Source organism: Pseudopodoces humilis, chromosome 28 (assembly GCF_049639895.1).
Source record: "Pseudopodoces humilis isolate 2021_Gansu_Grassland_sample_001 chromosome 28, ASM4963989v1, whole genome shotgun sequence".
NCBI lineage: Eukaryota > Metazoa > Chordata > Aves > Passeriformes > Paridae > Pseudopodoces > Pseudopodoces humilis.
Genome location: NC_142227.1, coordinates 395701 through 408273, shown reverse-complemented (window position 1 = coordinate 408273; position 12573 = coordinate 395701). Strand labels below are relative to the sequence as shown.

Here is a 12573-nt window from a genome sequence, read left to right as displayed (position 1 = left end):
TCATCCTGGCCACCCCTGGCCACCCCTCGCCACTCTGACCACTCCTGACCACTGCGGCCACCCCTGACCACTCCTGGCCACTCCTGGCCACTCTGACCACCCCTGACCACTCCTGACCACTCCTGGCCACTCTGACCACCCCTGACCACTCCTGACCACTCCTGGCCACTCTGACCACCCCTGACCACTCCTGACCACTCCTGGCCACTCTGACCACTCCTGACCACTCCAGCCACCCTTGACCACTCCTGACCACTCCGCCCACCCCTGACCATCCCTGACCACCCCTGCCCCGGGGTCCCACACACAGATCAGCTCCCGTGGGTTTCCCTCCCCAAATCACAGCCTGGGGAACCTCGGGCGGCACCAGCTCCACAGGGATGTGACGTGCACGTGCTGCAGGATTTTGGGTTTCTCACACAGGCTCGGGGGAAGGCAGCCAGGTGAGAAGGGTGGGGGTCTCCTCCTCATCCCCCAGCCCACGGGTGAGGGCTGCACACCCACACTTCCTCACAAACATAAGGACGCTGCTGCCTCCTCTCTCCTCTCCTTCCCTCCTCCGTGTGACACCAGAGCAGGAAAAGCTCTTTGAGCACAGTCATGTTAAAACCAGCCAGCATCTCCCTGCCGAGGGTACACGGATGCCACAACAGGCTGAGAGGCTCTGCAGCAGGGAGGCTGGAGAGATGCAGGAGTGGGGACAAGGAGAAGGATTTAAACCCAGTGTCCCTGGGGAAGGGCTGCCACGCTGGATAGGCGGTGATGGACGAGCAGCAGGGGAGACAGCCCAGCCACCATATGCCCATCTGAGACATCAAAAGCCAGAGACAGGGAGAGGGGTGGAGAAACCAGAGATGGTTTGAGGGGTGGGAGAGAGGCAGGAGAACAAATGAGCTTCACATATCTGAGCTGACAGCTGATGGGAGCAGGGGGAGAAGAAGCAAGAGCCAGTTATGGACGTGCCCTCCCCACACCTGGACGGAGCCAGCCGCTCTCCCACCGCTGGGTTATGGAGGAACAGGAGGCTGGGGAGGAATTGAGGCTCCCTGACACACCACAGGGCACGAGCAGCTTTCTCCACAGCACCCCAAAAGTGCAGCTCCCTCCTGAGCTCCACCTGCCAGTTTTGGGGCAGCCCAAGGCAGAAAGCTGCTCCCATGTGGATGGGGACAAGTCCCCTTCCACTCACTCTCCTTAGTCTGGCCCCACAGGTGTCAAGGAACAGGCTGGAGTCAGTCCCTGACCATCAGTGTGGGGGACACTGTCCCTCTGTCCCCCAGGCTCTCCCCAAGGGGGCTGCAGGTGCCTCTGCACCCTCCTGACCCTCACCCCAGCTCTCTGCCCTCATCTCCAGCCCCACAGCAGGGACAGCTGCAGACTGCAGGTGACAAACCTCACCTTCACACCCGTCACCTTCTGCCCCCCCTGGAAAGCGCCTCAACAATGAGCTCCAATAAAGACAAACCCACTTGTTTTCCATCTGGCCTCAGCACAGAGCAGCAGGAGCCTGCCTGAAAGGGCCCCTCGCCCACAGCGGCAGCAATCCTTGGAGACAAAAGAGAGGCAGCCACCAAACACGTATTTTGAAAGGTTTTTTCCCATTTTTGGAGCTCCAGTGCCCGCTGGCAGCTCTGTGGAAGCCCACGCGCCCGTCCTGCCGGCCCACACAAAGCTCCAGCTGCTCCCTCGCCGGTGACGAACCCTCATCCTCCCAGCCCGGGGAAGAGCAGGCTCTGTGCTGGCCCCAGAGTGCTGCTGGAGCTGGAGCTGTGCTGGGACACGGCAGGAAAGGCATTTTCCTGCTGCTTGATGAGATTCCCTGCACACGAGCACAGCCGTCCTTCTGCTCATCGCTCCCGTTCGACCTTCAACAAACGGCCCGTGGTGCTGAGCCCGACATTCCCCACGGAGCTGCCCACCTGGGAGCGTGTCCATGCTACAGGAGAGGCAGAGACAACTGCAATCCTCGCTCAAAAACATCCAGCAGAGGAAATTCACCTTTTTGTGCACACACACACACACACACACATGCACCTCCACCTTCGAGAACAAAGGTAAAAAGCGAGACCATGAAGCCATCCATGGGTAATGTAATTTTGCTTTTAGCTGCACAAGCCAGTGTGCTCTTCCAGGCTGCAGATCATCCCCAGAACTGGGATTCAGATCTCTGTCTCTGGTGCAAACTCGGCTGACCTTGGGCGCTCGCCCTTCCCACACCTCCGGCTGCCACACGCCGAGGGGAGGTGACAGCCCTCATCTCTCACTCCTGCCCGTCTGTCCTGCTCTAGACACCTCACGCAGGTTGGGCACGGGCTGGGAACAGACCTGCCCGACACTCAGCACCCCGGGTGGCACCGAGCACAGCTGCAGCCTTGGAAGACACAGAAAAACAAAATAACCACAAAAAACCTCGGGAGAGAGAACTCAGAGACCTTCCCCAATAGGTGCTGCTTGGGGAAAGAAGCTTCACTTCCTTCACTGCAAGGAAGTGAAGATTAGATGGAGGAGACAAACCACAGAGCAGATGAAAAGAGGACAGAGCAGCCAAATCTGAGACAGATGGAGAGTGGGGAGCAAGGACGCGCTGTTTGGAACAGGTCTGTGTTCCAAAGCAGCGGCGCTGGGGAGCGGGGGAGCTGCAGACAGGGGTAGAGGCAAGGAGGAGAGCTCCAGAATTCACATTTTTCTTCAGGACAAGTGAGAAAGCTGCAAACTGGAGAAGGACTGGGGAGGAGGAGTCTCTATGGAGACACTCCACAAGATTGAGGACAGCCCTTGCAGAGGTCCTGCAGAGACTCCAGACCCCATGAAATCCAGGGTTTTATTGACAAATTTTGCACTTTTTATTTCTGAGGGCTGTTTCTCAATGCCTCACAAATAAAATTAAAACGAGGGCTTTCTGACAGAACAAACAAACAGGGAGTGAATTATATTCCATTTCCCCGTCAATAACTTCTCCCCAACCCAGTCGTCTTATCATCATAAAAAGTCCATTAAGCAGTAACTGGGGAGGCAGGAGAAGGCAGGGCTGGTCCGGGGAGCAGGAGCAGCTCGCTCCCCAACTGGCCTTTTCTGGGAAGGCAGACAGGATAATTATAGGCTTCAGATGGAGACTTCCTCTCACTGTCAGCAGCTCTTGGCTCCCTTCAGGGAGACAGGACTGGCAAGGTTGGGCAGAGGAGGGTAAAAAAAGATCCAGGATGTTTTTTTAGAAGTGAAATACTTCCACCTGGCTATTCCCCTGCTGCTGAGCCACCAAAGCCCTTACCTGACTCAGAGGAGCTGGGCTACCACAGGATGCAGCCTGTTCCTCTGTGGGCACGGGGAATGTCACTTGGAGGATTTCCCCCTCTCCTTTCCTGCAAGGCCCCAGAGGAGGAAGGACAGCAGTGAAGGATGGCAGCAGCACAGGAGTTAAAACACACAGATTATGGTGAGGAAGATGAAGAACTCGTTTAATGCACCTTTACTACACTGGATGTCCAACAACCCCAAGCTCTGTGCCAGCTCCCCCTCTCTCCTGGGCTGGGATGAGGCAGCAGATCCTTCCTAGGCAGCACATGCCAAGCTGTTCTCACCATGAGGACGGTAATTTGGGGATCTGGCACATCTATTCAAGCTCCTGTTTGCAGTGCACTGGGATCCAGACCCTTTGGAAGGGAGGTACAAGCCCGCAGCACCGAGGCAGGAGGAGACTGAGGCTACCAAAAATCTGTTTTTAGTTCTGACATCCAAGGTGAGAAAAACCACGTTATCCTTCCTGCTGGAGGGGGAGCATAATCCTTCCTTCTGGCCTCTTTAAACTGCTGGTTTTCAGGGATGGGGCCGTTCCTTATCACATGGGAGCAGCAGCTGGGATGAAGTCATCCCATTCTGACAGGACTCCTCCAGGCTACCGTGCACATCCCTGTGCATGGAAAGGATCCACCTCTCTCCATGGCAAACAGGATGAGCCCCAGTGACTGGCACCTTGATACAGCCCAGGAAACATTCTCCCAGCTGTGATTTACACAAAGGGACAGGGCACGTGGAGCGATACACGGGATGTGAACTGCTCGATGGGACAGGACAGGGGCTTGTGTGGCCATTCCACAGAGATCCTCCTCCCACACCTCAGCTCCCCACGTCCCTTCCCTCACCCATCCCAATGGGGAGCTCTGATAAAGCTCTGCTCTCTTACTCTGTAAATAAAAGCTGTGCTCCACTTACTGCTCCTTTCCTTCAGGCAAGAGAAGGAGGTTCTTGGTCTACAGGAACAGGGCAAGGTGCAATTCCTAGAGCCCAGAATTTGGGGTATTTTCAAAAGATCACCATTTAGACCATTCCTATCTGATCCCTCTCCCTTTCACTGCCTCAAGTGGCAGCTACTGAATTAATCACAGTTAGCAGATTTTAGAAGAAAAGGGGTGTATCATAGTACTCATACAGAAAAAAACACACAAGCCCCCTCAAAATCAAGCAGATCCTCCCCAGACAGACAGACAAAGGAAAATGAGAGCTAGAGGATATTCCTGGCTCCCTGGGAGATCACTGGAGCCAGTCTCAAGGTGATCTTTAAGAGCTGAACTGAAAAAAACCTTACACCATCTCTTCAGAAATTCATCCAAACAAATCAAAGTCCAGGCTAAAGATTTGTAAGTGTTGGCACTCCTAGCAGCACGCTCAGACTAATTTATGAATAAATCCATGGATTCCAACAGAGGTGAGTGAGGATGAAGACACAGTCAAATTAATTTTACTTTATTAATTAAAAAAACCACCAAGTTTCATCACCCCACCACTCTTTAGAGGTTGTGTGAGAGTGGGGGGAGCTGTGCTCATTAATTATGCAGAAAATGCAAAACTATCATCCTCTGAATGAGTTTAAAATAAGGAGAAACCCTTTCAGAATGGGGAGAAATTACTCCCCAAGGCAGCTGAAATTTCTCTTGCAACTTCAAAGGACAATAAATTATTCAAATCACTCGCGCCACTCGCACGCTCTCTCACTCTCTCCCCTTCTCAATTTTATGCTCCTGAGTCAATTAAAGATTTGGAGGACTCGGAGAAACTTTGTAGAATGCTAAACCAGTTGCAGCTCCTTCTATTTATTTTTTTCCTTCTTTAAAGCTTTGCTTTTCCTCTCGGCCTCAAAAGGAAACAGAAATGACTGGGTGCATTGCAGATGAAACGAGCAGCGCTGGTTTCCACCAGGCCTGCTTGGAACGTTTCATGTCTGCAACCACCAGGCCGGGACATGCTCAGAGTTCTCTGTGCTGCGATTCTGTGAAAACAGGTCAGCCCAGAGTCCCTCCTGTCAACGCTTTAAATCATTCATCCCAATATTCCCTTTCAAAGTCAAAGCAGCAGACATCCAAAATATATTTATACTGCTCTCTCCTGGCACTCCTCTGGTCTGGGCGAGCCGCGATCGCTGCCACATCCTGCTGAGGGTGTGGAGGATGCTCTGCTCCTTCAGAGTGAAGCCTGGCTGCCCCTGGGCCAGCGACTGCGCTGCCAGAGCCCTCACCCTGCTCGGGCTTTGCAGGAGGAGAACAGGGTGGTGTCACCAAACCAGCTCTGGGGCTGATCAGGCCGCCCAACAACACGGCAAGAGAAGCCCTTGCTCGGAAAAGCAAATCGAGGCAAAAAGAAGGATCCCGACTCCCTGGCCTGCAGCCCGTAGCCTGGTTACCTCCTCACACACAGCAGATGGTGTAAAACGTGACTATTTTCATGAACTTTTACAATCCCCAAAATATTAAAGGCAGCTGCAGTGCACAGAACATCACAGCTTTCTAAGGTGGGAACTGGGACCAATTATGCTGCAAGAGAACATCCTTGACTGGAGGGGAAGAGTGGCAGAGTAAATAAAACTGTTCTTGGGAGATTGTGTCTCACAGGCCAGCTCGAGCCCAGATTCCATCCCACGCACGGAGGAACGACATTCCTCTGGTCGGGCGTCCTTGAGAAACACTCTGCTTGCCTTCTAAGAATAATGTCGGGCTTGCCAGGCCACAAAAAGGAGGAATCCCTCACAGAGTCCCTTCAGTGACCCAGGAGAGTCGCACTGGGCTGGTCTTAAGACACAAGCACAGAGACCCTGCCAGACAGAAGAAAAGCCGATGTGACCCAGGGCCTGGGAGAGACTCTGGAAAGATCCCGTCCTTCCTGGCAGCAAGCGCAAGAACTGTCAGTGTGAAAAGGACAACCAAGGGGAAAAGTCATAAAGAAAGAAGTCCTGGCTTCTTGGCAAAGCCTGACACAGGGAAACAGCCCCAGTTTTGGCATCCAGGTATGAAGACAGACATTTTCCCCATCCCAATCCTCTGCAGGTGACATTTTCACACAAGCCACTTGCTTACACAACAAACAGATGCTCTTTTCCCCTAACTTAACCATCTAATGAAGCTGAGCAGAAAGAGCCTCTGGTTGGGAAAAGATCCTTCAGCAGGAGACACCCATGGCTGAGTCCCAAGCACCGTGGCTGCCGCTGTCCCCAGGTGCTCCTCAGCAGAGATTAATCTAAGGAGCACTCTCACTGGGGGCACAGCTGAGACCTGGGAAGTGACAGCCCCCCTGCCCCCAAGGAAGCTCTTTCAACAGATGATTTATTTCCTCTCTGGGTCCTACAGGAGACACAAACTTTCCAATTTGAGTTATCTTTAAAAAAGAAAAAAGAAAAAAAAAAAAAAGGAAAAGAGATACATCACTTGATCCAGTCAGGCAAGGTTTAATTTAATCAGGCACTTAAACAAGGTGACATAGAAGCTTAATTCAGTGTCCTTGAGTGAGACAACAACCAGCCCAGAGCCCTCAGCAAGATCGCAGCTGGCAGACGGAGAAGGCAGCGAAGGAAAGGGCAGTGCAGCCACAAGGACAGGGAGGTGTCCCCTGCCTGCAAAGGCAACTGCTGCCAAGGAGCAGGAGCAGCAGGTGGATCTGGGCAGGGAAGCAGTGGTCTCTACCTTTTCAGGATTCAGCTACCATCTCCTCTCTCAGACTCCACTCACTGCAGGGCCAATGTGCAACTCCAAGTGAAAACTCCACCACCCTCCAATCGACCTCCTCAACAAAACTTCCTCTGTGCTCCCACCTTAAGTTCATAAATTCTCCCCCTCCACAAATGCTCCCTCTCCAGCCCAGCCACCAAAGGGGAAAAAAGCCTTTCTGCAGCATCTCCCTGGCTCCTCAGCCCCGCAGGTTCCTGTCCTTTTTGGGGTCCACAAACAATCAGGGTCTGTGACCCGGACTGGGACAGCTCAGCCTCACCACACTGCGACACCTTCCCTCTCCTGGGCTGCTGCCTTGTCCCGGATCCATCTCAAACACCTAAAACTGGAGCAGCTTTCCCCCACCATGGAGAGATTTCCTTCCCACTGATGTCGACTTAAGGTGTCTATCAAGTCCTAAGATGGATCCTCCTTGACTTTTCCTGCCATCTCACCTGACAGCTGCTGTCTTGGCCAAGAGCAGATCAAAGCCCGGACCCCAGAGCTCAGGGCGGTGCAGCAGGGGCTAATCCTGCAGGGATGGGAGCACGGGAGGGACCGTGCAGGAGAGGAGGCAGACACACCTGTGAGTGCCTGGCTCCGGATCCCCGTGAGCCAACCGTGCTGCCAGGCACCAGCTCCTGCCCCTGCTGGCACAGAGCACACACCTTCCACACCACACCTTCCCCGGGGCACCAGCTCCCCGAAACACAGCCTGAACGTGCACCTAGAGGAGCTCCACTCCCATCCCAGCACGTGTTCCATCACCTCCCTGAGTCCCACACGGTGCAGACCTGGCTGCTGTCCCTGCCAGCCCCAGGGATGCTGACGGAGCACGAGAGCCCCCCTCACATGCACCTCCCATGAATGACTGTGTTCTGCAAATTAATGATGGAGCAAGGGCAATTAAAAGGAAAGAAAGCCAGGGTAATGCATCATAAAAGGGGCTTTATTCTTTTATTTTGTCAATTGCAATTTAGATTTAATTATTTATGGTAATACTTCAGAGTGTGCTAGTAAGGGTTCTATACCGTGATTTATAAAGGAAGGAAACGTAAGTAATAAGTAATGTTCCCTGCCCTTAAATCTTTGCTGGGGTGGAGAGAGCCACACACCAGCCTTCTGTGTATGCAAAGTGCCAATTAGCAAAGTGCTATTGTAAAACACAGAGGTTTAATCAATGAGAAAAATCCACTTGAAAACAACGAGCATGCTGATTCCAGTCAGAAAAATGGCCACATTTCCATGCAGTAAATGGCTTTTATGTGCGACTGAGGAGCACTCGGAGCTGTTCCTGCGGGTGGCAGAGGAGGGCAGGGGCACCTGAGCCCTGCCCAGCCACACGGGGCTGCCTCTGTGCCCTCACAGAATGAGATGTTTTAGGCTTTATGTCTCAGGCTGGGTGTGTGAACAGCAAACAGCAAGGCTTGGTGCCGTGCCCAGCTCCATCAGCAATTTGGGAACTGTTCCTCTCCCCGGACTCATCTCCAGGCCTCGTCTGTCTCTGTGTCTGCTTTCCCCTCAGCTCCGAGGGCACATTTGGCTGTGCAGCTCCCAGGGAGGCCCCCCCAAACTTCCTGCAGCGGTGCCAGTTCATGGCACTCACACAAACAGCAGAATCCTTAACAAAAGGATGATACTTTCCATCTAATGACACCACTGAAAATAATAACGGAATTAGTAATTCCTGGTTCCATGGCTGCCTTTGACCATATGGAAGAAACAAAGAAAATGCCCATATGCAACCAAAGAAAAAGAGAAAGAACATGTCTATGTCACACCTTTCAATTATTGTTCTCTTCAGCTTCCCAAGGAGGAACAGCAGGAAGAAAGTAGTGTGGTGCTTTGGGTTTTTAATTTAAATGGCAGTTTCCTTTAAATAGAATGTTCCTGCCACAGAAAGATTTAAATCACTGACTGAGATCAATTAGCCTCGGAAACAAGGGAAGTATTTTAATGGTCCTTTGACTGCAGAGGCCGCAGCTCCTCCAGAGCTGCCCTGGGAGAGGAGGCGAGTCCCGGCTCAGCCCAGGCCCTGCCGCACCGGGATCCGCTCCTCGCTGGGAGGGTGATGCCCTCCAAAAGCCAAAATCCCAGGGCTTTCCCGTCTCCAGCGTGGGCTTCCCATGGCAGGAGGGCACCAGCAGCGTGTGCCCGGGGGCTGCAGGGCCTGGGGAGAAGTGGGGCAGGAAATGGGGTCAGCGCCGTGGCGAGCGCCGGCCACGTGGAGAGCGGCCAAGGGATTACGCGAATGTGGCAGAGCCCAGGGCCATCTGATGGGAGAGGACATTGTCAGAACTGTGACAGCTCCTCACAGGCTCTGCAGCTGTGACACACAAAGCTGTCTGCTGTTTGCAGGGCTCAGCGGGGAGTGGCACACAGCAGCTCGGGTGCTACAGCCCGAAATGAGATTCCCAGGACTCGGGATTCTCCAGAGCAGGAACGATCGACTCCCTGCCCACTGATCCTCACCAGGCACAGCAACAGCTCCAGAGCAGCTCAGACAGCTGGTACCAGGGAGCATCCCCCAGGGCACAGGGCAGGGGGTGCTGGAATGCTCCACAGGTCAAGAGGAGCAACACCTGGCCCAACATCTGCACAACAAGCAGGTAAGAGCAGCCACGTCTCAGCAACCTGCAAAGTTCCTGCGTGGACATCTGTGAGCAGCCAGAGGAAAAAAGCACAAACCCTCACAGTTCAGGATCCAAGGACACTGCAGAACTACAGGAGAGAGAAACTTGGCTGCAAGCAGCAAGGTGTCTGCAGAGCAGTGACAGACTTCAGCAGGGCTCAGGCCACACCACCATTCTGTGCTTGACCAGCACCAGCCCTTCCTGAGGGCACATTTTCCCCAAAAGGGCTCTGCAGCAGTCAGACAGCACATGGGACTGCCCATCCCAGAGATGAGGGACAGACAATAAGTTTGTTGCTTCCCAGGAAAATGGAAAGCACAAGGGAAGGGAGGTCACACAGCCAGGATTTGGAGAGGCCGCGATTCTGCCGGGCCCACTCCCAGCACGGAACACTCCAGCCTGGCTGCACACTCAGACTTCAAACAGAGCCCTCAGGTATCACCGGGGATGGATCTGGGCTCTGCTCATACAGAGAGGCTGTAGAGCTGCAGATTTCCACTGATTCCCCACTCCTGACTCCACTGCACAAGGAGCCAGGAACGGAGATTCCCAGTGCCCCCTTTCACAAGCCAACAAAGCCACCCTGAGCCCACAAAGCAGCACTGAGCACTCTGGGTGCTCAGAAAGAGCATCAGCTCCAACACCAAAGTAGGACCCTGGATAAACCTTTGGGCAAAAGGCTTGTGGCAGTTCCCTGCTGCAGTTCACTGCTGCTGCCACTCAAGACAGCTCAAACTGAAGCTGTGGGTCTGTCTTTCTGGACACCAGTGGTGCCATCTGAGGTGCAGACTGACACCCACAGCCAACACTTCACCCCACCGTGAACCTCCTGGAGCCCAGCTCCCTTCCCAGGCTTATGAAACGAAAAAGAATAAAAGAAAACATTATCTTTCTGCACATGAGTGTTTCTCTCTGCAAAGATGGATTAAGCATGAACCCAGCAAAACTCAGGAGAGAGGCAAGGGAAAATACATCCCCACTTGCCTACTGCAGAGAGGACGGAGAGCACCGTTCCAAAAACATCTCCCAGCAACAAAAGGTCGTGGATCCATTCAATCCCCAGCGAGCGCATCATCGTAATAAACCCCGATAACGAAGCGATTACGTGAAAAGCTGTCAAGGGCTACGCTGACCAGAGCAGCCCTCTCACCAGCTTCAAGAAGCTTTGCTGGGGAGGAGAAAAAGTCATAATTCAAACAGCTTGGAAAAGTCTATTCCCCACTGATCCCAAGCGATCAGCCTTCATGTCGAAGGAACATTACATTCAAGTCGCTGAAGATTTTCACTCCTTTTTTTCCTTCCCCTTTTCATTTTTTAAAGCAGGAATTGAAAGGCACCAAAGATAAAAACTGTGTTGAACTGGAACTGGTTCACTCAGGGGAAGGAGAAACATAATACTCTTTCTTGAAATGCTGTTTGGAATCCAGCCCCAGAAAGTAACATGACAATGGTCACCAGTGTCTGGCAGATGCTGAAAGGCGGGAGCAGGAGAGGACAATAGGGGTGAGCTGGGTGGAGATGGGGCCGGGAGAAGGTGGGGGAAGGCTCTGGCAAGAGCTGTCAGGCAGCTCCCTCCCTTTTCCCCATCTCTTCGGCAGCCTTGGGGGAAAGCCGAAACTCAAAGCAGGCTGTGAGGACTCAGCTGCCCTGTGTCCCTCCGAGGCGGGGCTGGGAACAATAGGAAGGCACTGGTGGAAAGTTAAGGATGTTGGAAAATTAAACACTCCATCAGGTACTGAGCTTCACTTCCTCAACGATGAAAAGGAGAAGGGTGAAAAAAGGAGCAGGGGGACAGCAGAGTCACTCACTTTCAGCAAGGCAGTCCATCAGCAGCACGGAGAGGACGTTCACGAGGGAGACCAGCGAAGACATTCCAGGGCTGGGAAGGATCCTCATCCTCTGCAAAGGCCTTTGGCCCCAGCCAGGAAGGCTCTGGCTCAGCGGGAACTGCAGCGTCTCCCCAGCCTTGTCAGCACCTGTGGAGCACAAAGGGACAGCTCTGAGGGGGAGGTGGGTGGGCAGCGGCCGAGCGGAGCCCGAGCGGCGACTGCAGCGCACGGTCCCTGCAGGGACATGGGGCACCCTCCCCAGGGCAGCAGCGAGCCCTCCTGGCTCCAGGGGCCAGCTCCATGGGCCAGCTCCACGGGCCAGCTCCAGCTCCATGGGGTTTAGCCCAGCTCCATGGGCCAGCTCCAGCTCCATGATGGGAGCCCCGCTCCCTGGCAGGGCACAAGCCTGGCAGGGCTGGGCAGTCTCCGTGTGCACCCACGGAGGGAGGGCACAGCACAGGAAGGAGAAGCACAGTCGAGGCACCACCAGAGCCTACGTTTGATTATTTGGAGTTTAACAGCCGTCGGGCTCTCTCCCTCCCCAGCACAGGAGAGGCAGCGCTGGCCGAGCAGCACCGAGCAATGAGGTGTGAAGGGATCTGACCCGACAGGGCCCAGGGACCCTCGGAAAGAGCGATTCTTCCACAAAAGCACAGGGTGAAGAAGTGAAGCTGAAACCTCACACATGAAAAACCCAGCAAGGAAGGAAACAAATCCCCCCCCAAGAGGGCAGATAAAAGAGGAGATGCCTTCGCTGGGTCCCCTTTTGTCTGCTGAGGATCCGTGTGTCCAGGCAGGCTGTGATTCCCCCAAGACAAACACCTGGAGCAGGGGTGCCACAGCTGATCCTGATGGATCACGCAAACGCAGCCTCCACAGGAGGGGGAGAGATTTTCTCCTGACCAGCTCTGCCCTGGACGTGGCAGAACGTGGCAGCAGGACAGAACCAGCAGATCAGCAGGGCTGTGGCTGGGGAGATCCAGCTCAGCAACAGCCTGCTCCCTTCACCCTGCCAGCACATTTCCATGGAGACAGCTCCCGGCTCCAAGCGGAGCTCCCTGCTTACAGCTTTATCCTGATCCCTGCGCAAAGCTGGAATGGCATTAAGCAGCTGTGTTTCCAGCCACCGCCCCAGAGGTG

General features: G+C 54.0%; 1 protein-coding gene across 1 annotated transcript in view; it reads right to left on the bottom strand.

Annotated features, from left to right (window-relative positions):
* Positions 1-12138, bottom strand: part of PTPRS (protein tyrosine phosphatase receptor type S) — an 89536-nt gene extending 77398 nt beyond the window's left edge. The window contains exons 1-2 of the mRNA XM_088067662.1: positions 11931-12138; positions 11413-11580 (exon numbers count right to left, since the gene is read on the bottom strand). Coding sequence (XP_087923788.1) covers positions 11413-11580; positions 11931-12120 — 358 coding nt within the window. The 5' untranslated portion in view covers positions 12121-12138. The remainder of the gene's footprint in view (positions 1-11412; positions 11581-11930) is intronic.
* Between the last annotated feature and the right edge of the window lie 435 nt (positions 12139-12573).